At 43.2% G+C, this 27,598-nt stretch overlaps 1 protein-coding gene across 5 annotated transcripts in view; it reads left to right on the forward strand.

Moving 5' to 3' along the window:
• Positions 1-27,598, forward strand: part of dclk2a (doublecortin-like kinase 2a) — a 330,122-nt gene that overhangs the window by 251,105 nt on the left and 51,419 nt on the right. For all 5 annotated transcript variants that reach the window (XM_078210403.1, XM_078210563.1, XM_078210647.1 and 2 more), the window contains 4 exons: positions 6,449-6,557; positions 15,713-15,770; positions 18,121-18,240; positions 24,358-24,504. In XM_078210403.1, coding sequence (XP_078066529.1) covers positions 6,449-6,557; positions 15,713-15,770; positions 18,121-18,240; positions 24,358-24,504 — 434 coding nt within the window. The remainder of the gene's footprint in view (positions 1-6,448; positions 6,558-15,712; positions 15,771-18,120; positions 18,241-24,357; positions 24,505-27,598) is intronic.

The raw sequence follows: 27,598 nt of genomic DNA on the forward strand, positions 1-27,598 counted from the left end.
TTACAACCTTGTCCTGCCCGACTTTCGGCAAAGCGAAGTGGTAAACTTGGGCTGGAGGCAAAAAATGAGAAATGCATCCAGCTTTTCGCTTCCCTGAATGTACCAGCCCTGTTTTACCAGCGCAATTGGCTTCCTGCCTTTTCTGGGCACGAAGCCAATTTAAATATTAATGACATGCTTAGCATGTCATTAGCAAGTCCCAGACACTATAGTCTAGGTTCACCTACCTTTACCACCTGCCATTTGGGGTACTGGAGTTTCGGAGCCAGGAGGTCATGTTGCAGCTGTACAAAACTCTGGTGCGGCCGCACTTGGAGTATTGCGTACAGTTCTGGTCGCCGCATTATAGGAAGGATGTGGAAGGATGTGGAAGCATTGGAAAGGGTGCAGAGGAGATTTACTAGGATGTTGCCTGGTATGGTGGGAAGGTCTTATGAAGTAAGGCTGAGGGACTTGAGGTTGTTTTCGTTAGAGAGAAGAAGGTTAAGAGGTGACTTAATAGAGGCATACAAGATGATCAGAGGATTAGATAGGGTGGATAGTGAGAGTCTTTTTCCTCGGATGGTGATAGGTAGCACGAGGGGACATAGCTTTAAATTGAGGGGTGATAGATATAGGACAGATGTCAGAGGTAGGTTCTTCACAGAGAGTAGTAAGGGCGTGGAATGCCCTGCCTGCAGCAGTAGTGGACTCGCCAACATTAAGGGCATTTAAATGGTCATTGGATAAACATATGGATGATATTGGAATAGTGTAGGTTAGATGGGCTTTAGATTGGTTTCACTGGTCAGCGCAACATCGAGGGCCGAAGGGCCTGTACTGCGCTGTAATGTTCTATGTTCTATGAATCAGAGCTGGTCTCCTCGTGCTGGCCTTGCTGTGAGGATCGGAGGCCATTGAAGCATCTGGGTCTTTGGGGGCAGGGCTGGGCAGTGTCAGCTTGGCAGTGCCCACTGGGCATCCTGGCAATGCCCACATAACTAGAAGGGCAATGCCAAAATGATGGGGGCGAAGCCTGTGGAGTGGAGATATGAAGAGGAGGAGGGAATGGAAACTCTGCCAGGGTGGGAGAGAAGGACGGGGAACTCTGGTGGGGGGCGGGGGGGTGCGGGGTGGGCATGATCGGCAATGAAAGGGAGGAGCTCTGCTGAAGGGGTAGCGATTGGGTTGGGAGGGAACTCTGCAGAGGGGACGATCAGCGGAGTGGGTCCTGATGTGTGTAGGGTGGGTGCGGGGGATGGCAGGAAATCTCCCAGTGCACTGGGAGATCAGGGCGCCTGCGCAATGGTGCCCCATCACGCTCAGGCTCCAACCCCACTTGCTGGTGAGAATCGCATCCTGGCACTTTTTTTGCACTAAGTGCCATAGGGCATTTTCAAACACGCCAAAAAGGCAGGTCTGAAACTCTCTCATTCTCTCGCTCGTTCAGCATTGAGAATTTCTTTTGTAAGATCGCACCCGTAGCCTTTTCTATCTAACCAGGGAATACTCCAAATTGATATTGAATGTCAATTGTGTGTTTAAAAATAAATCCCAATCTCCATGTTGAGGATTCCATATTTTAATCAATGAAAAAATATAAATGTTAAATGATTACACCATGTTCTGATTGGACTCTTCAAAAGGTTGAAATGCTAACTTTCTTCGTCTCTTTGGACAATTGTGTTTTATTTCCCATAGATTTCAGATTGTCTTCTAGTAAATGGGGAAGAAAATTTGGGCAAGACTTTTATTCGTTAGTGATGTGAAAACTTATCATGGACTTCACTGCTCTATTTATCAGTAGCTCTCTATATGATACCTAGTTTTTAAGACTCATTTGTTAACTTTTTCTGGCTGTAATCATGTGGAAGTTAAGAATGCAATAACATTACAAAATACCTTCTCAAGCTTTCTATTCAACTTGTTCAGTTTTGGGTGGGATATTGATGTTTCAGTGGGCTTTCTTGAGGTTTCTAGAATAAAAATCTGAAATCAAACCTGCCATTTGCAAAATAGAACTTTTTTTTCTGCTTTCTGCTGTGCCCCATCTATGCAAGCAAGAGTTATTAATGTACTTTTATCAACAGAAAAGCATACATCAAAAACCAAGCCCAAGTTCCTGCCCATACCCAGGTTTTATTGGGACAGTCTAGCTTGTGTGGCACAGTGCCTTGGGATGTATAGAAACAGAAATAGTATTCATTGCAGTGAGTACTGTTTCTTCCCGGAAAAGTATCTCGTGGTCCATTAGCTTCCAATTACAGATGTCACAATTTCAGAAAAAAACTTCATTGTACTAATACTTTCCCAGAACTCAACATTTGTTTCTTTAGAGATTAGGTGTAATATTTTAAGCATGTACAAATTCTTGAGACCAGTTTAAGGAATTCATCCTTTTTTTTGGAAATGACCCTTGTTGACATGGATCTTTGATGCTCCAGGAGTGCTATGCATTTTCTTTGAAGGAGCAAATGCAGTGGTGTTGCTATTTCTGAAATACTTGGAGATCTACAGCTCATGTCCTGATTTCACAAATTCCAACTTTCACCTTGAACCCTGGCACACCTGGATCACATTCTGGGAGCGCTAGTGTACCGAGCTTTACACTGTGCACTCTTGATGAGGAAAGCTGTTTGCCGGGAACATTTTCTTTTAATGTGTTAGCGTTGCTTGTCATCAGCATTAGGTACCAGGAGGACAAGGCAAATTCCAGTCAAAACTTTTCTTAAAGTACCTTAATATGATTTACTTCATTAAGATACCTCATGCACAATTTTAACTTCTTCCATTAAAGGAAATGGAGAATTAGACAATAAGCAGAGAACACGAGTGTAAAATCCCCACATACCAAATATTGTTCATGATTTGGAACAAAAATTCTAATAGGTTAATGGATCTGAATTTCAGAGAAGGCAATTGTATCCAGAGTTGGTTATAATCGTTTGAAGCTGTCTTGGTTTGGAAGCTGTGCAGTTAGACTGGAAAATTGCTAATATCATGCCATTATTTAAGAAGGTGAGGAGAACGAAACCAGGTGACTACACGCTTGTCAGTTTAATGGCAATTGTAGGAGAGCTACTAAAGTCTGTCACTTAAGGACAGAACACAAACAACTATGAGCTAATCAGAGAGAGCCAACATGGCTTTGTTAAAGGTAAGTTGTATAGGACTAACCCGATTAAATGCTTTGGACAGATCACTTATAAGGAATGTTTATGGATGTTGTCTACATGGATTTCCAGAGGACATACAATCAGGTTACACACAAGGTCATTGACAAAAATAAGAGTACGTGGAATTGGAGGTAGTCATTTGACTCCACCTGGAAATTAGTCGAGAGTAAAGAGATAGAGTGGGCATTCAGATTGGCAGGATGTGACAAGTAGTGTTCTCCAGGAATCTGTTCTGGGGCCTTCAATTTTCACCATATTTGTCAATCATTTGGATAAAGGAATAAAATGGTGTAAAGTTATTCAAGTTTGCAACTGACATTTAAGAACAATTGTAAATAGGATCAGGAAGCAGCAGGGGATAGCGACTGATTAAGCAAGTGAGTGAAGCTCAGATCAAGTTTCATGTAGCCATGTGAGAGGTCATCCACTTTGGATTTCAGAAAGACAGGTCAGAGTATTTTCTAAATAGTGAAACACTAGAAACTGTAGCTGAAATGAGAGATTTATTAGTCCAAATACACAAATCACTTAAAGCTGGTAGACCGGTCCGAAGTGCAAACATGCAAACAAAAGGCTAATGAATACTTGCCTTTATCTCAAGTGGGCTGCCTTACAAAGGGGAGAAAATAACACTTAAATTACGTATGGCTCTAGTCAGGCCCTTCCTGCTGTAATTTGGGACACCACAGCTCAAGAAAGACATATTGTTCTTAGAGGGAATGTAGCACAGATTCCTCACAATGATGCTGGCACTTAAAGGGATAAATTATGAGGGCATAAATGTGCTCAAGTACACAAGATTGTAGGGTGATCTGATCAAAAAGGTTTAAGTGTTAAAAGAATTTAGTGTGGTAGGTACAGGTAAATTATTTCATCTGATGGACAAATCGAGAACAAAGGGGTATTAGCATAATAATTACAGCTGGGTTGTTAAGGAGTGAAATCAGGAAGCAGCTTACCCCATAAAGGATGGTAGAAATCTGGAATTCTCTCCCCAAAAAGTTGTGAAATCTGGAACAATTGGAACGTTCAAGACAGAGATTGATAAAATTTTATTAAGTAAGGATATCAAGGGATATGAAGCTAAAGTGGGTAACTTAAGTTGAGGTATAGAGCAGCAATGAGCTGATTGAATGGCATATTCCTGCTCTCATCACAATTGGTCAAAAGAAGCTGGATCAATATCTGTCGAGAAATGTGACTGAAGATAATAGAGAAATGTTTAAAACTCAGTGGGATTAGGGGAAGTAGTGTTCCCTAACATCAGAAGATTAATAAATTAGTTGTTTTGATGAGAAGTACATGATAGCATAATAGCTCATAGGTTCTGCATGGATGGCCTTGATGGCCAAATGGTCTTTTTCACTCCGATTATAGTTAATATTCTATTCTCGGTATCATATGAGTCAAATTCAAGGCAAAGAAATCAAACTGAACATCATCATTATCTCCTCAGATATTGTGGGATTACTTATAAAGAGAATAATATGACCAAATAGGGCAGAAAATGTCTAAAAAGAAAAATGATACTGAGGAGATATCAATTTACTGCAAGCATGAAGCAATCAGTATTCATTTCTGAAGGATAAACTATCAGCTTATCAAGTGAAAATTAATTATTTCTGTATAGAAAAGATAGGCCTGTAATGCATGTACTTAATTGCTGGAAATTAAAAGGTATTCCTCAGTTAAGTGATGTGGAATACTCTTGGAGCAGTTATAGAGTCATAGAGGTTTACAGCCTGGAAACCAGGCCCTTCGGCCCAACTTGTCCATGCCGCCCTTTTGTTTAAAACCCCGAAGCTAATCCCAATTGCCTGCATTTGGCCCATATCCCTCGATACCCATCGTACCCATGTAACTATCTAAATGCTTTTTAAAAGACAAAATTGTACCTGCCTCTACTACTACCTCTGGCAGCTTGTTCCAGACACTCACCACCCTCTGTGTGAAAAAATTGCCCCTCTGGACACTTTTGTATCTCTTCCCTCTCACCTTAAACCTATGCCCTCTAGTTTTAGACTCCCCTACCTTTGGGAAAAGATATTGACTATCTAGCTGATCTGTGCCCCTCATTATTTTATAGACTTCTATAAGATCACCCCCTCAGCCTCTTACGCTCCAGAGAAAAAAGTCCCAGTCTATCCAGCCTCTCCTTATAACTCAATCCATCAAGTTCCGGTAGCATCCTAGTAAATCTTTTCTGCACTCTTTCTAGTTTAATAATATCCTTTCTATAGTAGGGTGACCAGAATTGCACACAGTATTCCAAGTGTGGCCTTACCAATGTCTTGTACAACTTCAACAAGACATTCCAACTCCTGTATTCAATGTTCTGACCGATGAAACCAAGCATGCCGAATGCCTTCTTCACCACTCTGTCCACCTGTGACTCCACTTTCAAGGAGCTATGAACATGTACCCCTAGATCTCTTTGTTCTGTACGCTCCCCAACGCCCGACTATTAACTGAGTAAGTCCTACCCTGGTTCAATCTACCAAAATGCATCACCTCGCATTTGTCTAAATTAAACTCCATCTGCCATTTGTCAGCCCACTGGCCCAATTGATCAAGATCCTGTTGCAATTGGAGATAACTTTCTTCACTGTCCACTATGCCACCAATCTTAGTGTCATCTGCAAACTTACTAACCATGCTTCCTATATTCTCATCCAAATCATTAATATAAATGACAAATAACAATGGACCTAGCACTGATCCCAGAGACACACCGCTGGTCACAGGCCTCCAGTTTGAAAAACAATTCTCTACAACCACCCTCAGAAGCCAATTTTGTATCCATTTAGATACCTCACCCTGGATCCCGTAAGATTTAACCTTATGCAACAACCTACCATGCGGTCCCTTGTCAAAGGCCTTACTAAAGTCCATGTAGACAACATCAACTGCACTGCCCTCATCTATCTTCTTGGTTACCCCTTCAAAAAACTCAATCAAGTTTGTGAGACATGATTTTCCACTCACAAAACCATGCTGACTGTCCATAATCAGTCCTTGCGTCTCTAAAGGCCTGTAGATCCTGTCTCTCAAAATACCTTCCAACAATTTACCCACCACAGATGTGAGGCTCACTGGCCTGTAGTTCCCAGGCTTTTCCCTGCAGCCCTTTTTAAACAAAGGCACAACATTTGCCACCCTCCAATCTTCAGGCACCTCACCCGTGACTATCGATGATTCAAATATCTCGGCTAGGGGACCCGCAATTTCCTCCCTAGCCTCCCACAATTTAGACCCAAGAATAGTAATCTAGATTTTCGTCAATCTTTCCACAGGTATAAATGGAAATAGATCCTTTTCAGCTTCAACTATTCTTGAGAAATATAAAATTGGGAAGGTGATTGGAGACGGGAATTTTGCCATAGTTAAAGAATGCGTGGAACGGTAAGTCAGCTTAACATCACCAACGGAAGCCTTTACAGCCTGTAAGGAATCACCTCTGAGGTATTCAATCCACAGGCAAATTTGCATTTAACACATAACTGAAGTTTACTTTCTTTAAGATATAATGGAACCTCTTTCCTACAGCATATCACATGCTAAATGTATACGGTTAGCATTGTGGCAGCTGGTGCTGAGTGGTAGCGTACTCATCTCCAAGTCAGAAGTATGTGGATTCATGTCCCATTCCAGAGACATATGCGCACAGTCTAGGCTAACATTTCAATGTAATACTGAGGGAGTGCTGCAATGCCAGAGGTGCTGTCTTTCAAAGAAAACACCGAAGTAAGGATCTGGCTGCCACTTAAGTGGAGGTAACGTATCTCCTGGTACTATTTCAATGTAAAGGAGTGATTCTCCCAGTGTTCTGAGTAATGTTTAACCCTCAATTATGTGGGATTTTGCCCAGCCCAATTTGACTGCCATGTCTTCGAAACCACTTCACTGACCGTAAAGTATTTTAGGATGTACAGTGATCATGAAAGGTGCTTTATAAATGGAAGTCTTTTATTAAGAGAGGAAATAGCTAACACAGGTGTTTGATGAACTGCTGGGCTAAATTTCTAAAGCAGATTAAAGGTGAGGTTCGCAGTCTCAATATTTAAATAGCCAAGTCACCTCCTGGAAGCCAGATCTGGACAGATTGGGGTCAGGTTTGGGATTTAAAAAAATGTTAATCCAACCTCAACTCACCCGATTTGGGTTATCAAAATTACCGAAGTGAGTCCATTAATCCTCAAATCTTTCTGGTGCTTTCCCACAAGTCCAGCAAGGGTCTAACAGGCCCAGGATTTGGATCAGGTTACTATCATATATTTTTCAGATGTTATTTGAGGGACATTCTCCATCCTTACCAGAGGCTGTGGCTGGGTGTCAAAGCATAAGAACTAGGAGCAGAAGTAGATAATTCAGCCCCTTGAGCCTGCCTCCACCATTCAATATGATCATGGCTAATCTAATCTCGACCTCAACTCCACTTTCCCAGCTAAGGAATTAGCACTTCCCAGGTTTGAGTTGCACCAGACAGCCTATATACTAACAGAAACAAAGCAACCTAGCCTTGTGGCTTGCATGTGTAACTCACCTGGGGTTACAACAGACCTAGTAAGAGACTGCCTATCCCTGCTTCTCCTACTCCCTTCCACTCTGTAGATTCCCTTTATGCCACAGTGCCTGCCAGGAATATTTAACCCCCGTTACTCCTGCAGGGGAGTTTCCAATTGGCACAGTCCAGCACTTACACAGGGATTGATGGTGTTTGGTTTTTCAATCCCAGTAGCATTTGCTCCATTGATACCATCACCATCTACACTACATTTTAAAAATATCAGCAAATAGAAGCATATTAAACTCGCTCATAATATAACCTGAATATCACCTTATTTGTGATGCATTGCAGAGTCAAATGATTTCCTTGTCCAAAAAGAATGATAATGCTGCACATACTCATGGTGGAGTTCCCAATTCACATCATCATTGAGAAAAGCTTCATTGAGTTCTCTAAAAAAGTTGCCTATGTTTGCAAAGGTCACTGATTGTTGGATGTTATATTTAACAAACTGGCTAAAACAGCCAATGATATAGCAACATGACAGCTGTAATTATGCTGTTTGTTAATTCTGCAGAAATCCTAAAAGTTGTTCCTATCATTATTGTTCTAGGAGTCCAGCCTTATTTATACACTGAGTAAAAAACATTTCAGGGAACCACACATACTCTGACATATGTTCTTTGATTTTCACTTGCAAATGCAAGAAAATGATGGGTAACAAAAAAATCAGTTGCTCCTTTAAACCTGTTCCACACAGTCATGTCTTAATGATTATTCACAACACTCCAACCAAATAACAACCTTGCAATCTCCTGGAACAATCAGAAAGTGAAATGGAAATCTCAAGATCAATTTAGAGATGACAATAATATAGAAAATTCCTCTCCAACTATGTTAGCACTCTGATCTAGTCCAGGAGACCACATTGACCATGATTCATTTTATTTGATACTTCACCCATTTTTTTGTTGTGGCCTCCACCCTAGCCTGCACCAGCTCTCTCTTGAAGAATTGCATCAACTCCACACCCCAGTAGCACAGAACTTATTCCAAGGCGATTATCTCCTTTATTTATGGGGCGGCACGGTAGCACAGTGGTTAGCACTGCTGCTTCACAGCTCCAGGGACCTGGGTTCGATTCCCGGCTTGGGTCACTGTCTGTGTGGAGTTTGCACATTCTCCTCGTGTCTGCGTGGGTTTCCTCCGGGTGCTCCGGTTTCCTCCCACACTCCAAAGATGTGCGGGTTAGGTTGATTGGCCAGGTTAAAAATTGCCCCTTAGAGTCCTGAGATGCGTAGGTTAGAGGGATTAGCGGGTAAATATGTGGGGGTAGGGCCTGGGTGGGATTGTGGTCGGTGCAGACTCGATGGGCCGAATGGCCTCCTTCTGCACTGTAGGGTTTCTATGATTTTTCTTTCTATGATTTCTATAGAGGCAAAGTGTGGGTTAGGATGACTATACACCCCATGCCAGATTCCCTGTATTGTATCCAGCTCAGTAAGATGTCTCACAACGCCAGGTTAAAGTCCAACAGGTTTATTTGGTAGCAAAATCCACTAGCTTTCGCAGCGCTGCCCCTTCGTCAGGTAAGTGGGAGTTCTGTTCACAAACAGGGCACATAAAGACACAAACTCAATTTACAAAATAATGGTTGGAATGCGAGTCTTTACAGGTAATCAAGTCTTAAAGGTACAGACAATGTGAGTGGAGGGAGCGTTAAGCACAGGTTAAAGAGATGTGTATTGTCTCCAGACAGGACAGTTCGTGAGATTTTGCAAGCCCAGGCAAGTCGTGGAGGTTACAGATAGTGTGACGTGAACCATAATCCCGGTTGAGGCCGTCCTCATGTGTGCGGAACTTGGCTATCAGTTTCTGCTCAGCGACTCTGCGTTGTTGTGTGTCGTGAAGGCCGCCTTGGAGAACGCTTACCCGAAGATCAGAGGCCGAATGTCCGTGACCGCTAAAGTGTTCCCCAACGGGAAGAGAACACTCTTGCCTGGTGATTGTCGAGCGGTGTTCATTCATCCATTGTCGTAGCGTCTGCATGGTCTCCCCAATGTACCATGCCTCGGGACATCCTTTCCTGCAGCGAATCAGGTAGACAACGTTGGGTGAGTTGCAAGAGTATGTACCGTGTACCTGGTGGATGGTGTTCTCACATGAGATGATGGCATCCGTGTCGATGATCTGGCACGTCTTGCAGAGGTTGCTGTGGCAGGGTTGTGTGGTGTCGTGGTCACTGTTCTCCTGAAGGCTGGGTAGTTTGCTGTGTACAATGGTCTGTTTGAGGTTGTGTGGTTGTTTGAAGGCAAGAAGTGGGGGTGTGGGGATGGCCTTGGCGAGATGTTTGTCTTCATCAATGACATGTTGAAGGCTCCAGAAAAGATGTCGTAGCTTCTCCGCTCCGGGGAAGTACTGGACAACGAAGGGTACTCTGTCCACTGTGTCCCATGTTTGTCTTCTGAGGAGGTCGGTGCGGTTTTGCGCTGTGGCGCGTCGGAACTGTCGATCGATCATTCGAGCGCCATATCCTGTTTTTATGAGGGCATCTTTCAGCGTCTGGAGGTGTCTATTACGATCCTCCTCATCTGAGCAGATCCTGTGTGTACGGAGGGCTTGTCCGTAGGGGATGGCTTCTTTAACGTGTTTAGGGTGGAAGCTGGAGAAGTGGAGCATCGTGAGGTTATCCGTGGGCTTGTGGTACAGTGAAGTGCTGAGGTGACCGTCCTTGATGGAGATGCGTGTGTCCAAGAATGCAACCGATTCCAAAGATTGGTCTATGGTGAGTCTGATGGTGGGATGGAACTTGTTGATGTCATCATATAGTTGTTTCAGTGATTGTTCACCATGAGTCCAAAGGAAGAAAATGTCATCGATGTATCTAGTGTATAGCATCGGTTGAAGGTCCTGCGCGGTGAAGAGATCTTGTTCGAACCTGTGCATGAAGATGTTGGCATATTGAGGTGGGAATTTGGTCCCCATGGCTGTTCCGTGTGTCTGGATGAAGAACTGGTTGTTGAAGGTGACCGCTCGACAATCACGAGGCAAGAGTGTTCTCTTCCTGTTGGGGAACACTTCAGCGGTCACGGGCATTCGGCCTCTGATCTTTGGGTAAGCGTTCTCCAAGGCGGCCTTCACGACACACGACAGCGCAGAGTCGCTGAGCAGAGACTGATAGCCAAGTTCCGCACACATGAGGACGGCCTCAACCGGGATCTTGGTTTCATGTCACACTATCTGTAACCCCCACAGCTTGCCTGGGCTTGCAAAATCTCACTAGCTCTCCTGTCTGGAGACAATACACATCTCTTTAACCTGTGCTTAACGCTCTCTCCACTCACATTGTCTGTACCTTTAAGACTTGATTACCTGTAAGGACTCGCATTCCAACCATTATTTTGTAAATTGTGTTTGTGTCTTTATATGCCCTGTTTGTAAACAGAACTCCCACTTACCTGATGAAGGAGCAGCGCTCTGAAAGCTAGTGGCTTTTGCTACCAAATAAACCTGTTGGACTTTAACCTGGTGTTGTGAGACTTCTTACTGTGTTTACCCCAGTCCAACGCCGGCATCTCCACATCATTGTATCCAGCTACCAGACTCACTCCTTCAGTTTGGAAGCCTGTGTTAAAAGCTTTTTTCCATGGCTGCCTTCAATGCTATGCCATTATTTGCTGATTTTCAGGACCTCTTTTAGAACAGAAGGGATTGTTTGTATATTTATCCCACATTTGCTATTGTGAAGTCCTGCATATAAAGGCCCTTCTTCAGGGTTATCTTCAGGCTCTTCCAATGAAGAACTTGCAAGTTTGGATGTCTGACAAGACTGTTTGATTTTAATCTGTGATTACAGATCCAGTGCTGGAGTTCCCAGAAATTCCCTGCAATCTCCTTTTCAAAGGGATATAAATTACTAATACATAGCGGGGTTGCGTCTGCAATCTTGGAGTCCCAGCAGAGAGCTAGACTTGCAGTTGGAAAGCTGCACTAATGGGAGGCGCAGCAAAAAGATTCTGCATTTTGGAAATGTAACTTCAGCACTGGAAGTGCACAACCAAAGAATCACTCCTTGTATGCAGTATTTTAAACAGAACTTTCTTGCATTTACCGGTCGGCTGAAGGTTGGCTTCTGTTCACACAGCGACACAGCTATCAGAAGTTCACATATGCTTGAGCTCAACAAGACTAAGTTAGGAGTTCTTGCACAATCAGAGCTTCTCATCCCAGGAGTCTTTAATGCCAAGCCCAAACTGATACAAGCACATAGACGTCATGTGCACAACTGGCCAGAACCTGCCACGTGGGTGGTGTGTGTGTGGTGGCTGGTGGATATGTGTGTGTGCCTTTAACGGCCAACCAATGGGCATCCTGTGCTTTGTGAAATTTTCCAGAGTCAGCAAGGTGAGAGTACAACAGGACTGAACTTCAAAGATGGTTGCATGAGCAGGTGTCTGGGAGTGTACAGCATGTCCAAGAAACAGTCTTTTGATTAAATGTTTTTCAATGATAATGTCCTGATGATCCCATTGTTAACCAGGCAGTAGGAGAAAGGAAAGGGGTAATATTTTTGACACAAGCCGGTCCAGAAGTGTATGAAACGCTCAAGAATTTGTTGTCCCCTACAAAGCCAAAGACAGCTCGATGGCATAGTGAAAGGGACCGGTTCATTTCCTGGCTTGGGTCACTGTCTGTGCAGAGTTTGCACATTCTCCACACATTTGGGTGTGTTTCCTCCCACAGTCCGAAAGATGTTCTGGTTTAGGTGCATTGGCCATGCTAAATTCTTCCTCAGTGTACCTGAATAGGCGCCTAGTGCGGCGACTAAGGGATTTTCACAGTAGCTTCATTGCAGTGTTAATGTAAGCCTACTTGTGACGCTAACAAATAAACTTAAATAATGGGTGGCCCAGTGGTTAGCACTGCTGCCTCACAGTTCCAGGGACCTGGGTTGGATTCCCGGCATGGGTCACTGTCTGTGAGGAGTTTGCACATTCTCCCTGTGTATGCGTGGGTTTTCTCCGGGTGCTCTGGTTTCCTCCCACAGTCCAAAGATGTGTGAGTTAGATTGATTGGCTGTACTAAATTGCCCATTAGTGTCCCGGGATGCGTAGGTTAGAGGGGTTAGCAGGATAAATGTATGGTGTTATGAGGATAGGGCCTGGGTGGGATTGTTGTCGGTGCAGACTTGATGGGCCGAATGGACTCCATCTGCACTGTAGGGATTCTAGGATTTGAACATGCTATGTTGGATATTTTGTGCTGCTCTTCAGTGTATCTTAGCAAGGAGGTTCAGAATGATTCTAATCTGCTGTGCTTCACACATCACACTGCAGAGAGGACAGGAGCTGCAGGAAGAGGAAGGTGCAAATGTCCAGCATCTGAGAAGGAGAAGCCAGATATGGCCAGGGTGCTTGAATTGCTCACCTGACTGCCAGCAAAGCTCGTAACACCCTCATATTGGCACAGTTCAACTAATCTGAGGCTGTGCAATCATAAACCCTCTTCCCTGCCTCCACCCAACACAAATCATTCTGACAGTCAAAAGTTCAACCATCACATTTACGCCCCTTATTCATCTTCCAACCTGACCAGCTATTGTCCTGTAGGATGCTGTCCATTTGGGACTCAGAATGCAACAAAGTAGATTACTGGGGAATGAAGCGGTCAAATGAAGTGTTTGATTCATTTCAATAAGCCTAGACAAACCAAATATTTTGACACAAACATAAGTGAATCATCTTGTGTAACGAAAAGGTCTTATCTGTTTTCTATTACTTCTACATGGAGCAAGCCCTGTAGTTTCAGCTGAGCTGGAGACAGGCCACCTGCTCTTCTGTTCACAGCTGAGATGCCTGTCGCGGATGCCCTCTCGGTTTTGGAGCTCATGAAGGTTCATCCAAAGACTGCCCCAACTATAGCGTGCTGGGGTAGATCCAGTCATTGGGGCATGAGGCTACCTGTGACTGAGGAGGCAGGCAAGGGATGAGAACTATGAACATTATGAACAGAGTCCCAATTTTTCCCTTTCTCCATTTTCCGTCGCTCAACTTTCCTGCTGATCTTAGGTCATTAAACCTGTCTACAGCTGCGAGGGACCACACTCCTGCTGCTCACCACGTCAGACTTCTAGTTTCATCTGAGCAGCTGGCCTCTTCCTTCCATCCGAGGAAAATGGAATTTCCCTTCTAGCCTTCACTGGCTCCAGTATCAACTCCTGAGAACCAGTGTTGGGGGAGAGATGCAACCTTCCCACACCTTACTGTCATCATTCTTTTTCCTCACCCTTCTAAAGAAATGTGGGATGCAGCCATTCTGATCCCTGCTGGGATCCCATTACATAAAGATTTTACCTTTAATGAGCGGCATGTCCTCATCACACCCACACTCTGCTTTAGTCGGCAAACACATAAGTTTTACAGCTAAAATAAACAGGCAAAGTAGTTCCCAATTTGCTGTGAGCAGGTCCCATAAAATAACAGGCTGCCCATAAAGTCTATTTATAATGGAAGGTGTGAAGAGTCCAACAGCCGTTTATCTATCTTCACAGCTAAAGAGAACATTATGGGGGTGATTTTCCCAAGAAGAAACGAAACGCCCAACGGGCGGGAAAACAGGAGATTTCTGTACAGAGTCCGTGAGGGGATTCACACTGGTTGAGGGGAACGGGGCCGAATCCCGCCCGAGAGGCCGGCATTAGCGCACTGAGTGGGCCACTGTGTATGTGTGCCAATCGCTAGCCTTCCGATGGCTTCCCCAATCACCCTCCCCCTCCGCCAAAGGTTGGTCCTAATTGCCCACCCCCCCTCCCTAATGCGCAGTGGTCCCCCCCAACCCTGCGCGCCCCCCCCCCCCCCCCCCCCCCCCACTGTCAGACTGCCTGATGGTCAGTGCCAGGGAGCCAAGGGGCACCCCTTGTACCCGACCTCCCGGGGGGCCTCAATGGCCTCTGCCCCTGCCAACGAGGCCATCACGCCTGGTCCTCGTTGATGGGGACCAGCTTTAACCCCACCTCTCCCAACAAAGGGTGAGGCATTAGCGAACCCAGACGATACCGTCCCGGACTTGCTAATGAATTTAAAATTCAGATTCAAACATGGTAATCAACCTCGTGCTGATTTCTGGCGGGAGGCTGACTACGCTTTAAAAGCATAGCCTGGGAAAATTGCAATGTCCCGGATGCCGGTCACGAATCTCACTACGGCATCCCTGCTGACATTTTCCAGCCCGCTGTGCTACTCGAGCAGCGCAGTGGGCCGCGAAAATCACACCCACTCTCTTTGGGTAAATAGAAACGCATAGCTAGTTTGTGAAATTTCCACAAATGTGTTGGTGTGAAAAGCTTCCTGTAAAATGACGTAATTGATTGTCATAACTGTTCCTCGTGATGGTGCTGAAGCGAGGCAACTTCTTGCAAGTGTGCACAGCATACCTTCTAATTCTATCTTTTACTCTCGTTCTACGCTTCTAAAACTTTATTCTAACTCTTTTAAACTCTCTAACAATGCTCTAATTCAATCTCTTGCGCTTCATTCTGCACTCTCCTTTCCTTCTCTGTGAACGATATGCTTTGTCTGTATAGCGCGCAAGAAACAATACTTTTCACTGTATACTAATACATGTGATAATAAATAAATCAATAAATCATAATTCCCTATTGATTAGTGATCATGGATCAAAAACTAAAATAAAAGCAAAATACTGCAGATGCTGGAAATCTGAAATAAAACAGAAAATGTTGGAAATGCGCAGCAGATCTGGCAGCATCTGTGGAGAGAGAAACAGAGTTAATGTTTTGAGTCCAATGTGATTCTTCGTCAAACTTTTTATTAGTAACTGTTGGTTTGCAATGAGCCAGACCACAAAACAAAACATCAACATGAAAATATTTGTGCTGGTTCCTGAGATGAAAATAATAATGTCAATATATGCTTGATGAGGGAGGGCTAAGATACCACTTTGAAAGAGAAAAAATATCAAACTAATTTTGGCGTGTGAAAATTATATTGCTACCACAAAGAAGCTGCTTCTTGATCTGTATTTCATTTAGATCCAGTGGCAAAGAGTACGCACTGAAGATAATCGATAAGGCCAAATGCAGTGGTAAGGTAAGAAGTTTTCCTGTTGTCTACTGTTTTTATGTCATTTGGTTAAACTCTGGAATGTGTGATTGATATCATCATGCAGTAATACAAGTGGTGCTGAGTGTGGAATTGGCACTATCTGTACATCAGTGTACCGAAAGTAGGCAGTTACTGAGCTATAGGTCACCTGGAACATTTTTGATCACCTTTGAGGGCAGGAGGGGAATTACCAATATTTTTGCCCTACATGGGAAGGTCTATAATAGAGTGGGAAGCAGGAAAGATTAAATGACAAAAGGGATGATGGAAGGAAAAAGGGTGTAGTAATGGGACAAAAAAACAGAAAAAGAATTGATAATGACCATAGCAGAATCATTTATTTTCCAAAAAAAGTGATAAAATGGTTATGATCTGAAATTGGTGAACTCTGCATTGAGTCTGGAATGTTCTAAAGTAGCTATCTTCATGAGATAAGGTATCGGTCCTCAAACCTCTTGTGGAGCTTCATTGAAATAGTGCAGGTGGCCAAGGACAGGGAGGTCAGAATAGGAGTGGATGGAGCATGAAAATGACATCACATGGACAGTTAGGTTCATGCTTGCAGACTGAATGAAGGTGTTCTGCAAAGCAACCAACTTGGTGATGGCCAGTTCAGAATAGATTGCATTGTGAACAGTGAGTACAGAGTGCTACTTTGAAAGAAGTGCAAGGAGGAGTAGTTGGGGCCCTGGAGGTTGATACGGTAGGATGTAAAAGTGCTGGAGTAATCTTCCCTGTGCTTGCATGGGAAGACGCAGTGAGAAGAGTGTTTGTGGTGATTGGACCAGAGTGTCGCAGACAGGATTATCCATTGAATTGGAGACTGGTGGGGTGGGAAGGTAAGGATAAGGGAAAGGATGTATGGTTTGGGAGGGAGATAAAGGAGTACAGGAAATAAGATGGACATAGTCTCTTTGGCGATCACGACTGAGGGAAAAGGGAAGAGGTATTGGAAGCACTGGTATGATAGGTGACAAAATCAGAACAGATATGCCAATGTCAGAGAAACTGGAGAAGTGAAATAGAGTCCTTACTGAAAGCGGGGTGAGAGGAAGTGTGAACAAGGTAGCTGTGTGAGTCGGTACACACATCATGGTTAACAACCATATTGGCTAACAGCCTAACACCCCGAAATATAGATTGTGAAGTAGAGCAAGAGAAGGGGAAGAGTTGAAGATGAACCATGTGAAGGTGAGGGTGGGCTGGAAATTTGAAGCAAAGCTGAGGATGTTTTCCAATTTGCGACAGATGTTTTCCAATCTGCACTGATACAGTCATAGGGAAGGGCCCTGAGTGGGACAAATACAACCACTGTAATGCTGGTAATATCTGAACCACATCAGGTTAGTTTGGTATGAAATCATGCAGAATTCTTATCTGGAGACATGCTGGACTTGGATAGAGGTTTTCAGTACAAGGCTGAACAGGGACAGTGACAGATAGTGGAGATAATGGGGCATTTCTGAGCAGAGTGTAAAGTCACTTTGGGATGGCCTATCCTTCATTTTTATTTGAAATATAGCTTAGTGACAATGGGCAGAATCTTCCTAGGCCCCACTAAGGCAAGGTTAGAGGTAAGATGCAGCCATTGTCCCGACGTTTGCCAAGCTCCCCAGTAAGACAAGAGTCCAGCAGGTTCCCTGAGATTGCCTCCTGGCGGCATGTTGGTGTGCCATTGACACCTGCTCGCAATCCTCCCATCGAACCTTCCAATTGCACCAACCACCTCAAGAAACCATAATTGGACAGCGAGCATAGAGGCCGCCTCCAAAAAGAAAGTGACACCACTGGGGTCAGGACCCACTCTTGGTGTCAGCAGCAGAGACTGTTCAATGGTGCTGAGATTCTGCTCATTGTGGCTCGTTATTTTCAGTAGTCAGCATTGAGAATGAACAAGTGATTCTGAGTGTGTCTTTATCTCACTGATCTTTTCAGGACATCTTGGCTCCTTAGTTTATTATTTGCTTTAAATATGTTTCCACTTCTGAATGATTAGGCTCGTGACGGCATCTCACCCATGGGTGCCAAGCTCCCTTTGGTATCGTGCTCAAGTAGGCATTTTTCATTCATGAGCCAAGATAGTGAGAGTGTGCAAGCCTGGCGCGCAAAGCATAAGGAGTTGCAGCAAAATAGGACAACTCCGAACTGATCAGATAGATATTTTCATTGCAAATCGTAGATTGATGTAATATTAAAGGAAAGCAGCTTCACCTTGATGTGAATTGAATATGGAACCTGGCTGCTTCCTCCTAAATTAAGCATGGTTGCTATTGTTTTGAATCTCAAGACTACTTTGTTGCTGTAAATGAGATTGCTACTGTGATTTGATTTTTAGGAGCACTTGATTGAGAATGAGGTGGCAGTGCTGCGGAGGGTTAAACATCCCAATATCATCATGTTAATTGAAGAAGTAGACACACCAACAGAGCTCTATCTGGTAATGGAGTTAGTCAAGGTAAGAGGTCCAAAGGATGTTGGAAATTAATGTTGTGAGGAAAAAATAAGATCCTGTAAATTCATTAAGAACTCTGATTGCAGGCTTCCCAAAGGCAAGCTTTCCTTTCCAAGGCTGTGAATTTGTTGTATTGCAAGCCTTACCCCTTCCCTAAAATAGCAACAGTTCACCTTGCTACTTCTGCAAGCGATGGCCATGACTGGATGAGCGGGGTTAATGTTCAAGTCAATGTTAATTTGAAAGCTGAAAATTAAATTCGTTGGTGACACTGTTGGTACATGCGTCAGAAGCCTGGGCCCGAAGCTCCACCCAATGGGACCTGGGGTCTCACCTCACCAATCACTTCAGCTCTATTTTGGTTGGTTACAAAAATAGCACAGGGAAGGTTGGTGCAGAATGAGAGGGGACAAGCACAGGCTGCCAACAGTTTGCCAACAAGGGTTAACTTTTTCTGCTCCTGGCTCTACTAAAGCAAGTTAAAAACCAAAACAAAATGACCATTTTCGTGAACACAGCGGCTCCTTTAACCCTGGTCAGGTTGCAGAAGTACCTGAAAAGGGGGAGTTTACCTGGCATGTGATCCACTCAGTGTACTGAATTTCAGAGTGGGTTCACAAAGCAGTCATTAAACCCTTCGTTATTGTATGCAAAGAGACTCGGATCTGTTTATGACAGCTACCAGGAATGCTGGAGAATTGCCCAACTCAGTATGACCTCAAACATTGTTCAACATAATTTGGGCATAGAATATATAGCCTTGCTGAATTGGTTATTCCCCCATTCTCCACTATTTAACACACAATGGAATCCAATTTCACTCCACGCACACACACACTGTCCATCCCCCTTCTAATAACCAACTCTTTCATTAGCCAGGCACAGAGGGTTACTTTAAAAGAAAGGAATCATGATTGTTGCCTGGGAAGTGAACATTGATCAGTTACTGCCTACTTAGGCATAATGGAGTGATCCTCTTGTTTCTAAAGGCTATCCTATCATAATATGGACCCAGATATACATTTGAGTGTTGATAATGCACATAACTCTTGGTAACATTTGGAAGGCGTTGGAGACATATACATTCAGTGATGTGGTCAACTCCCCATTGTCAGCATTGGCTTCAGATTTATTGATTCCAGCAAAAAATACACCTTAATCATAGTATCCCTGGTGAATCAGAGCTAGCAAAGGTATTTATTCCCTGTTGTGATAAAAGCAAAATACTGCAGATGCTGGAATCTGAAACAAAAACAGAAAATGCTGGAAAATCTCAGCAGGTCTGAAAGCATCTGTGGAAAGAGAATAGAACTAACGTTTCGAGTCTGGATGAGCCTTCCCTGTTGTGTATATCCTTACACTTGCCCACCTATCTGAAAGACTGAATATCAGCAATCCATCCCTGGTGCAAGTGAAAAGGATTGTCCATCCTTTTTAATCTATCGATAAAAGCTCAATTAGAACAGAACACGCAAACCGATACCCATTTTCAGAATCTAGGTTGCAGTAATGAAAGAAAATCCAGCAGTGCAGCTTTAATTACTAAAAGCCTGAAAACATTGTTACCTTTTTTGTCTGTTTTGTCTGGGCAGGCTGAATATATAACACATTCCTGGTCAGAACATTGGACAGTTGTGCTTTAAGATAATTGCTCTTAATTTACACAAGGTTCACAGTCTTAATGGGATTCTCTCACATTTTGTACAAAAGTGTTGTGGCTGGCTGGAAAATTCACCCTCAACTCATGGTCTCTATAGCTGTGAAACTGTGATTTTATCCAGAGTTTCAGTGTGTTGGAACGCAGTACGGAAATGAGGCATGGATGTCAGTCCATCACGAATTTCTCAGTTTTGGAGCTTCTGTGTCACTCTATTGGTAGTCATGATGTGGAGGTGCTGGCGTTGGACTGGGGTAAACACAGTAAAAAGTCTCACAACACCAGGTTAAAGTCCAAATAAACCTGTTGGACTTTAACCTGGTGTTGTTAGACGTCTTACTGTGCTCACTCTATTGGGACAGAGATTGCACCGTATAAAATTAGCACACACGTGGTCAATGTAATCAATCCCCAGATTTAGGTTTGGAGACAATATGAAATGTGTTGGCTTTCTTTATTGGCTCCAGCATGTTTCCTTTTTTGTTTTTCCCAAATCCTTTGCCATGGAGCATGTAACAATTTTACTTCTTAATAATACTGGCGGAAGATTAGATCCCAATAATTAAATACAATATTTTGCTTTGTGATTTTAAATTTGGAACCACAAAAATCTACATATCAAACTATGAAAAGATTGTTTTTTAAAGGTCCACACTGAACCTCAGCACATACTTCAAAGCTGTTTACTGGAAAATTAAGGTGAAAATGTAATTGTATCCATCAATCAAAAGCCATCACTAATAATGTATCGGCAATCAAACATTACCTGAGGGAATGTCATGTCTGTTAACTGACAACAACTGCATATATCTCATTAAAGACATCTATTAAAAAGGAGTTATAAATATCATAGTTGTACGTATGTTGGAATTTTAAGTGTCGCCCTCAAGATCTAATGCTTATATGTTCAATTATATGCTGGATTTTTACTGCTATCCTCAATTTCTATCACAAGATGCCCAGGGCAGAATGAAATATATTATTCTAGTATTGCATAGTAATGAAAATGAACACCAGCCTCTGAATAATACTCATTTTTTAATCCCTTTATTATTAATGAATGAAACAAGTCCTGTGTACCTCTTCGATTATAAAGAGAAAAGGGCATTTCAAAAATAAGAGAAGTAATGTATATTCACTGTGTAGCTCCTAAACTGTGCAAGAGCTAAACCTCAATTACATCACCAGCTCAAGTTTGCTTATTTATCCACACTCTCCTGTTGCCTCCCATTGTACAGAAATAAGATTTGAAAATTCAGCCTGACCAACACTGAATGAAACTACTCCTTCCATAATTTAAAAATCAGAATCCTAATTTGGATCTGGGCTATCAGTAAATACCATCATTAAAATTGTAAGCTTCCTCACTTAGAATTCACATTTAGATTCATTTTCTGATTATGTTCCATCTGAGATCTGAACTAGATTCTGGCTGTGACCTGCAGTACTCAACTAAGTTCAGATGGAGTGCATTCCTTGAAGGACACAAATGAAAGATGCTGTTTAAAGCGTGGAAATCAAAATCATCTTTTGAACCTGCATTCCTGAGTAGTTTTTGTCGGTGTTAGCTCCAGAAATATTTAACTAATTAAATGAGTTACACTCTTTGGACTGAAAATCAATGGGTGCCCCACTCCTGCATGTGCGTCAAGATATCAGAGGAATTGCTCAGGGTGAGATTAAGCTTGAACAGGGTTGAAAAACAGATAATATCACCTCAGTTGCTTGTGGACTGATTGGCGGCATCATCCAAAAGCACAACATTGGTTTTCACATGTACGCTGATAGCATCCAGTTCTACCTCACTCCCATTTCTCTCAACTCCACTGTTGCTAAATTGCCAGTACTGGATGAGCAGAAATTTCCTCCAGTTAAATATTGGGAAGACTGAAGACATTGTTTTGAGACCCAGTTCCAAACTCCAACTCCTAACTACCAACGCCATCCCTCTCCCTCACAAAGCTGTGATTAAAGCAGTCTGCTTGTAACCTTAGTGTCATATTTGGCTCTGAGATGGCCTTCTGACCACTTTTTATTCATGCCATCAGCAAGATCGTCTATTTCCACCTGCATGACTGTGCCAATTTTCCCCATCTGCTGCTGAACATTCATTCATCTCTTTGGTACCTCTAGACTTTTCTTCTGGCTGCGGGTCTCCTACATTATATCCTCATTAAACTTGAAGCCACCCAAATCTCTGCTGCCCCTGTCTTAACTTAGACCAATTTCCAATCCCCAATCATCCCTGTGCTAGCTGACCTACATTGGCTCCCAGTCAAACAACGTGTTGACTTTAAAATACTCATCATTGTTTTCAAATCTCTCCACGGCTTCTCCCCTCCCTATCTCTGTAATCTCCTCCAGCCCTACAATCTTCTGAAATATCTGCGCTTAGCTAATTCTGGCCTCTTGAGCATTCCCATTTAATTGCCCCACCATCAGTGGCTGCACCTTCAGTTGCCAAGGCCATAAGGTGCAGAATTCCCCCCTTAAAGCTGTCCTCACTTTCCCCTTTATAAGACACTTATTAAACTTATATCCTTGCCCGAGTTTCATTCGTCTGATGTAACATCTGCTTTCAAGCTTGTCTAAAATCTAGAGAACTACTAGAATATTAGAACACCTGTTCCCCAAAGGAACCATTGTTTGATTGACAGCTCAGGCTCTCTGATCTCTGATATCAATTTCACAATATTTGTTTAAGTCATGGTTTCAAAGATTTGTGATATTTGAAGCTTTAAAGGGCCTACATTAGCTTGTAGTGCAGACTTTTCTTTTCAAACATAGGAGAAGCGTTTCAACAAATTATGTTTTTGAAAGCTATTTTTATGCATTCCATTGTACACTATAGAGCTCATTGGTTATTTGGCTGAATGAGCATGGAAATGCCATAGCTTGGCATAGGTGGCATGAGGGACATAGATGAATGGAAGGGTGCAGCTTGGTATAGGATTCATGAGAGACTATGGAGAGCATAACCCGATGAAGTTAAGTTCAAAAGGTTCCTCATGTAGACTGGAGTTCACAACTGCTCGGAGGGGCTGTGAACCATGACTCTTTAAAAACCTGGCCGGATTCCATGTGGGGGGAGTAGGAGAGTCGGCAGTGCCGGATGTGGACTTTTGACAGGAACCTGCCTGCACCCTTTGTGACTAGTGGTGTTCCGCAGGGCACTGTACTGGGACCTCTGCTGTTTGTGATATATACAAATGATTTGGAAGAAGATGTAGCTGGTGTGATCAGTAAGTTTGCGGACGACACAAAGATTGCTGGAGTTGCGGATAGTGATGAACATTGTCAGAGAATACAGCAGGATATAGATAGGCTAGAAAATTGGGCGGAGAAATGGCAGATGGAATTTAATCCAGATAAATGCGAAGTGATGCATTTTGGTAGATCTAATGCAGGGGGGAGCTATACAATAAATGGCAGAACTATTAGGAGTATAGACACACAGAGGGATCTGGGTGTGCAAGTCCACAGATCCTTAAAGGTGGCAGCACAGGTGGAAAAGGTGGTGAAGAAGGCATATGGCATGCTTGTCTTTATTGGACGGGGCATAGAGTATAAAAGTTGGCATATGATGTTGCAGTTATATAGAACGTTGGTTAGGCCACATTTGGAATACTGCGTCCAGTTCTGGTCGCCACACTACCAGAAGGACGTGGAGGCTTTGGGGAGAGTGCAGAAAAGGTTTACCAGGATGTTGCCTGGTATGGAGGGTATTAGCTATGAGGTGAGATTGAGTAAACTAGGGTTGTTCTCCCTGGAAAGACGGGGGTTGAAAGGGGGCCTAATAGAAGTTTGTAAAATTATGAAGGGCATAGACACGGTGAACAGTTGGAAGCTTTTTCCCAGGTCAGAAATGACAAACACAAGGGGTCACAAGTTCAAGGTAAGGGGGGGGCAAGGTTCAATACAGATATGCGGGGGACGTTATTTTACACAAAGGGTGGTGGGGGCCTGGAATGCACTACCAAGCAAGGTGGTTGAGGTAGACATGCTCGGATCATTTAAGACATATCTAGATAGCCACATGAACAGACTGGGAATAGAGGGATACAAACGGATGTTCTAGTTAGGAACACATGATCGGTGCAGGCTTGGAGGGCCGAAGAGCCTGTTCCTGTGCTGCATTGTTCTTTGTTTCTTTGTTTGTTTTTTTAAAGGCATTCCTGAAAGTCAGACAGTCTAGGAATGGGGTCAGGAATCCTGGAATCATAACCCAACTGCCATTTTTCAAGGTGTCCTGAGTCAACCTGACCTGGTGAAAATCTAGACCAGCCTTTCTGGTTCCCAGTCTAAATTCTGCCACTTCCTGTGCATTCTTGCTGAAGCTACCATGGGAGTGCACCACTAGTTAATTGGATTTTCAACTCCAAAATGTATTTTACGCTACCCCTGCTATAATGGCTTGTGTCTACCTTGTCAGTTTGTTAATGTCTCTTTCTCTTTCCTGGCAGGGTGGAGATCTGTTTGATGCCATTACATCATCAACTAAGTATACGGAGCGAGATGCCAGTGCAATGGTGTACAACCTGGTTTCTGCACTCAAATATTTGCACAGCCTCAACATTGTGCACAGAGACATCAAGCCAGAGAACTTGTTGGTATGTTATTCATTTTGGAGGGAATATTTAGCAGATGATTTTGTTCCTGTAACGTTACAAGTATCTAGTGAACAACAAAATATCAGTGTTCGTTTCAACTGTAATGGATGCAGTGTGCAAAGTATGGCCCATATGTATGTCAATGATTATTATAACCCATGTAACAAAAAGGAACCCAAAACCAATTTTTCTTAACAAAATTGTCTTATGTTTGTTGTATGACCCTGATTTGCATCTTGCAAAGTTGCTTCCTACCTGAAACAGGCAGGTGGGCCCAGTTGTTTGTCCAAAATATCCGACTAAAATGGCAACTGTGATAAGTGACCCAGTACCACTTTCAGGTCACTATTGTACCATTTGCACCAGGCAGCCATAGATAGAATTGGCCGTAGATACAATTTCCCCAATTTATCCACACTTCTATTCTACATTGGTAATGGAGGGAGTGAATATTTAAGGTAATGGATGGGGTGCAAATCAAGTGGGCTGCTTTGTCCTGGGTGGTACCATGTTTCTTGAGTGATGTTGGAGCTGCACTCATACAGGCAAGTGGGGAGTATTCCATCACACTACTGACTGTGCCTTGTAGATGGACAAACTTTGAGGAGTCAGAAACTGAGTTACCTGTTGCAGAACTCCCAGCCTTTGACCTGCTGTTGTAGCCATAGTATTTATATAATTGGTCTAGTTCAGTTTCTAGTCACTGGTAATCGCCAGCACATCAATAGTGGGGAATTCAGTGATGGTAATGCCATCAAATGTCAAGGAGAGATGGTTAGATTCTCTCTTTTTGAAGATGGCCATTGTCTGGCACATGTGTGGTATGAATGTTATTGTTTATTATAAGGGGAATGGAATATGAAAATCCCTACCCAAACTTTGATATTCCTGCTCTCTTGCTGTAGTCACAGGCTTGAATACCTCTTAGGTAAGCCTACAGCTTCTCACCATGTATCTCTTGACATTCTCCAAAGGGCCCTTCAAAGCACTTGACACTGGCTCATTATGAACTGCACACTGATTTGCTTAATTTGACTGCTTCATTGGCCTTCCCACTCAGTGTTCCCACTCCTAATCTCCTTCCTGTCCAATCCACCCTACTGACCCTGTGGACTCTGCTAGCAGATCACCTCTCACTTATTATGGTTCATTGCATCGTCATCATTGCTGAGGGACAATGACACCTTTCTCCTTAATGAAGCCTCTTTGCCTGGCTATATCTTCCACCACGTGCAACATGAAAACAATCACCTTGATGGTGTGGCACTTGTCACCAGATCACACCTTGGCCTAACTAGCTGTGACTCTAACACTTTCTCCTCCTTTGAGCACCTCACCTTGTTCCACTCCTCACTTAAAATAATCATTCTCTGCCATTGTCCAAGTGCCAATCAAAATTTTGTCCGAAAGATATTTTCACTGCTTTCCTCCCTGAGCCTCCGTGATTGCAGCCTCCATTTCAATTCATTGTGTTCTCTCTCCTCTGAGTTCACTGCCCTCTTTATCCTCCCTTACTCGCTCCCTGTATGTAAACCCACCAACCCATATTTACGGTCACGCCCTTCACCTTGTGGTCTTGTTGCTCCCATCATTTCAATCACAGATAAGGCCATCTCTGATCACTTTCTTGTATCACAGACTGTTCACATTCCCATTTCACTCCTCAATCCTGTCCCCTTCTCTATCCACCCCTGGAAATACTATCCCCCAATTCACTTACAATTATGCCTTCAAAATCCCAACTGTAGCGTTTGTCCTCGCTCTCCACAACATTTCTGCAGTTATTAATTTACTCAGTCATGCCCTCACTTCCACCTTTGATGCTTTGGCCCCCAATAAAACCATTACACTCTCTTACCCTGGCCATTCTTCCAGAACTGGCCCATACCTCCACTTCCATATGTAAAGGAATACCTGGTCAGCCATGTAATGGGAGGAAATTGGATCTTCTACCATTACTGTCACTAGCTCCAGGTTATAACATGTATGCCAGAGCAACAAAGTTGTGGGTGGGTGCTGTTGGCTGGGTGACTAGCAAGGAACAGATCGGTGCTAACAACACCGGGTTCAATCCCCTTTCTGACTGGGGTGGATTCAGAATCTGCCTCTTTCCCCAACCCTAATTTTGTTTTTAATTTCATTCCTGTCCTTTCTGTAGTATTCTAAGTGTACTGCAGTAGTAAGCTATTGGGCATCAGACATTTTATTTTTGCCTTATCCTACTCTCCATGCTCTTTCACAGCCAGGGGTGGAGGGGAAGGTGGGACAGGGTGTCTAGATTTCAGGGTCACCGGTAGAGAAGAAACAAGTATGCTGCTGACAGTTTGCTGAGGTGATTGTACTGTGTTGAACCTTTTTCAATACTGGAAAAATTATTGCTTCAATCCCAGGAATGGATTTGTTTTCACTTGGAATTATAGATTGCAATCCCAAAACACCAGCAAAAGCCCCAGAATCCCTTTCAATTTTGACTTTTTTCAATCACTATAAACCACTGATAGCACTTGCCATTGATTTTCTGCCCAGTTACAGTACATTTATATGGACAAAGCAGCTGCAGGGATCTCAGGCCATTCTAGAAAATAATTGCAGGCTTCCTTAGACAGCTTTAAGATATCTTGACATTTAACACTGTCCCAGCTGTGAGAGTCCCATCCTGGATCCTTTCATTTCAACAAAGTCAGCAGCCCTGCCCATGATTTCAACACTTCATATTTATTTGTTAGCATTCATATCAGTTCCAGCTTCAGTTAGTTGCAAACTGCATTTCCCACTGGTTCTAATGTTTAAATGGAGCACGCAATGTACAAGCATGCAACACTGAGAAATGTACTTTCTAATTTCTGTTCCCATTATTCTCCTTGAGAGTAATCCTTTATGGTTAAGGGAAACGTTTGGAAATCTTGACTTTATTAGATTGTAATTGAAAAGCTCAGGAATCGGAGTATAATTTGCACAGGCATTCTTGCCCTGCAGCTTCAGTGGAAGATAGGCAGCAGCCTGCGCAGAAACAGCGGTAATGGCTATTTACGCATTCTGTGGAATTTCTGCTGATCATCTGCCAAAGTTACAATGCCCAGGTCAACAGAAGGGT

Source organism: Mustelus asterias, chromosome 1 (genome assembly GCF_964213995.1).
Source record: "Mustelus asterias chromosome 1, sMusAst1.hap1.1, whole genome shotgun sequence".
Taxonomy (NCBI): Eukaryota; Metazoa; Chordata; class Chondrichthyes; order Carcharhiniformes; family Triakidae; genus Mustelus; species Mustelus asterias.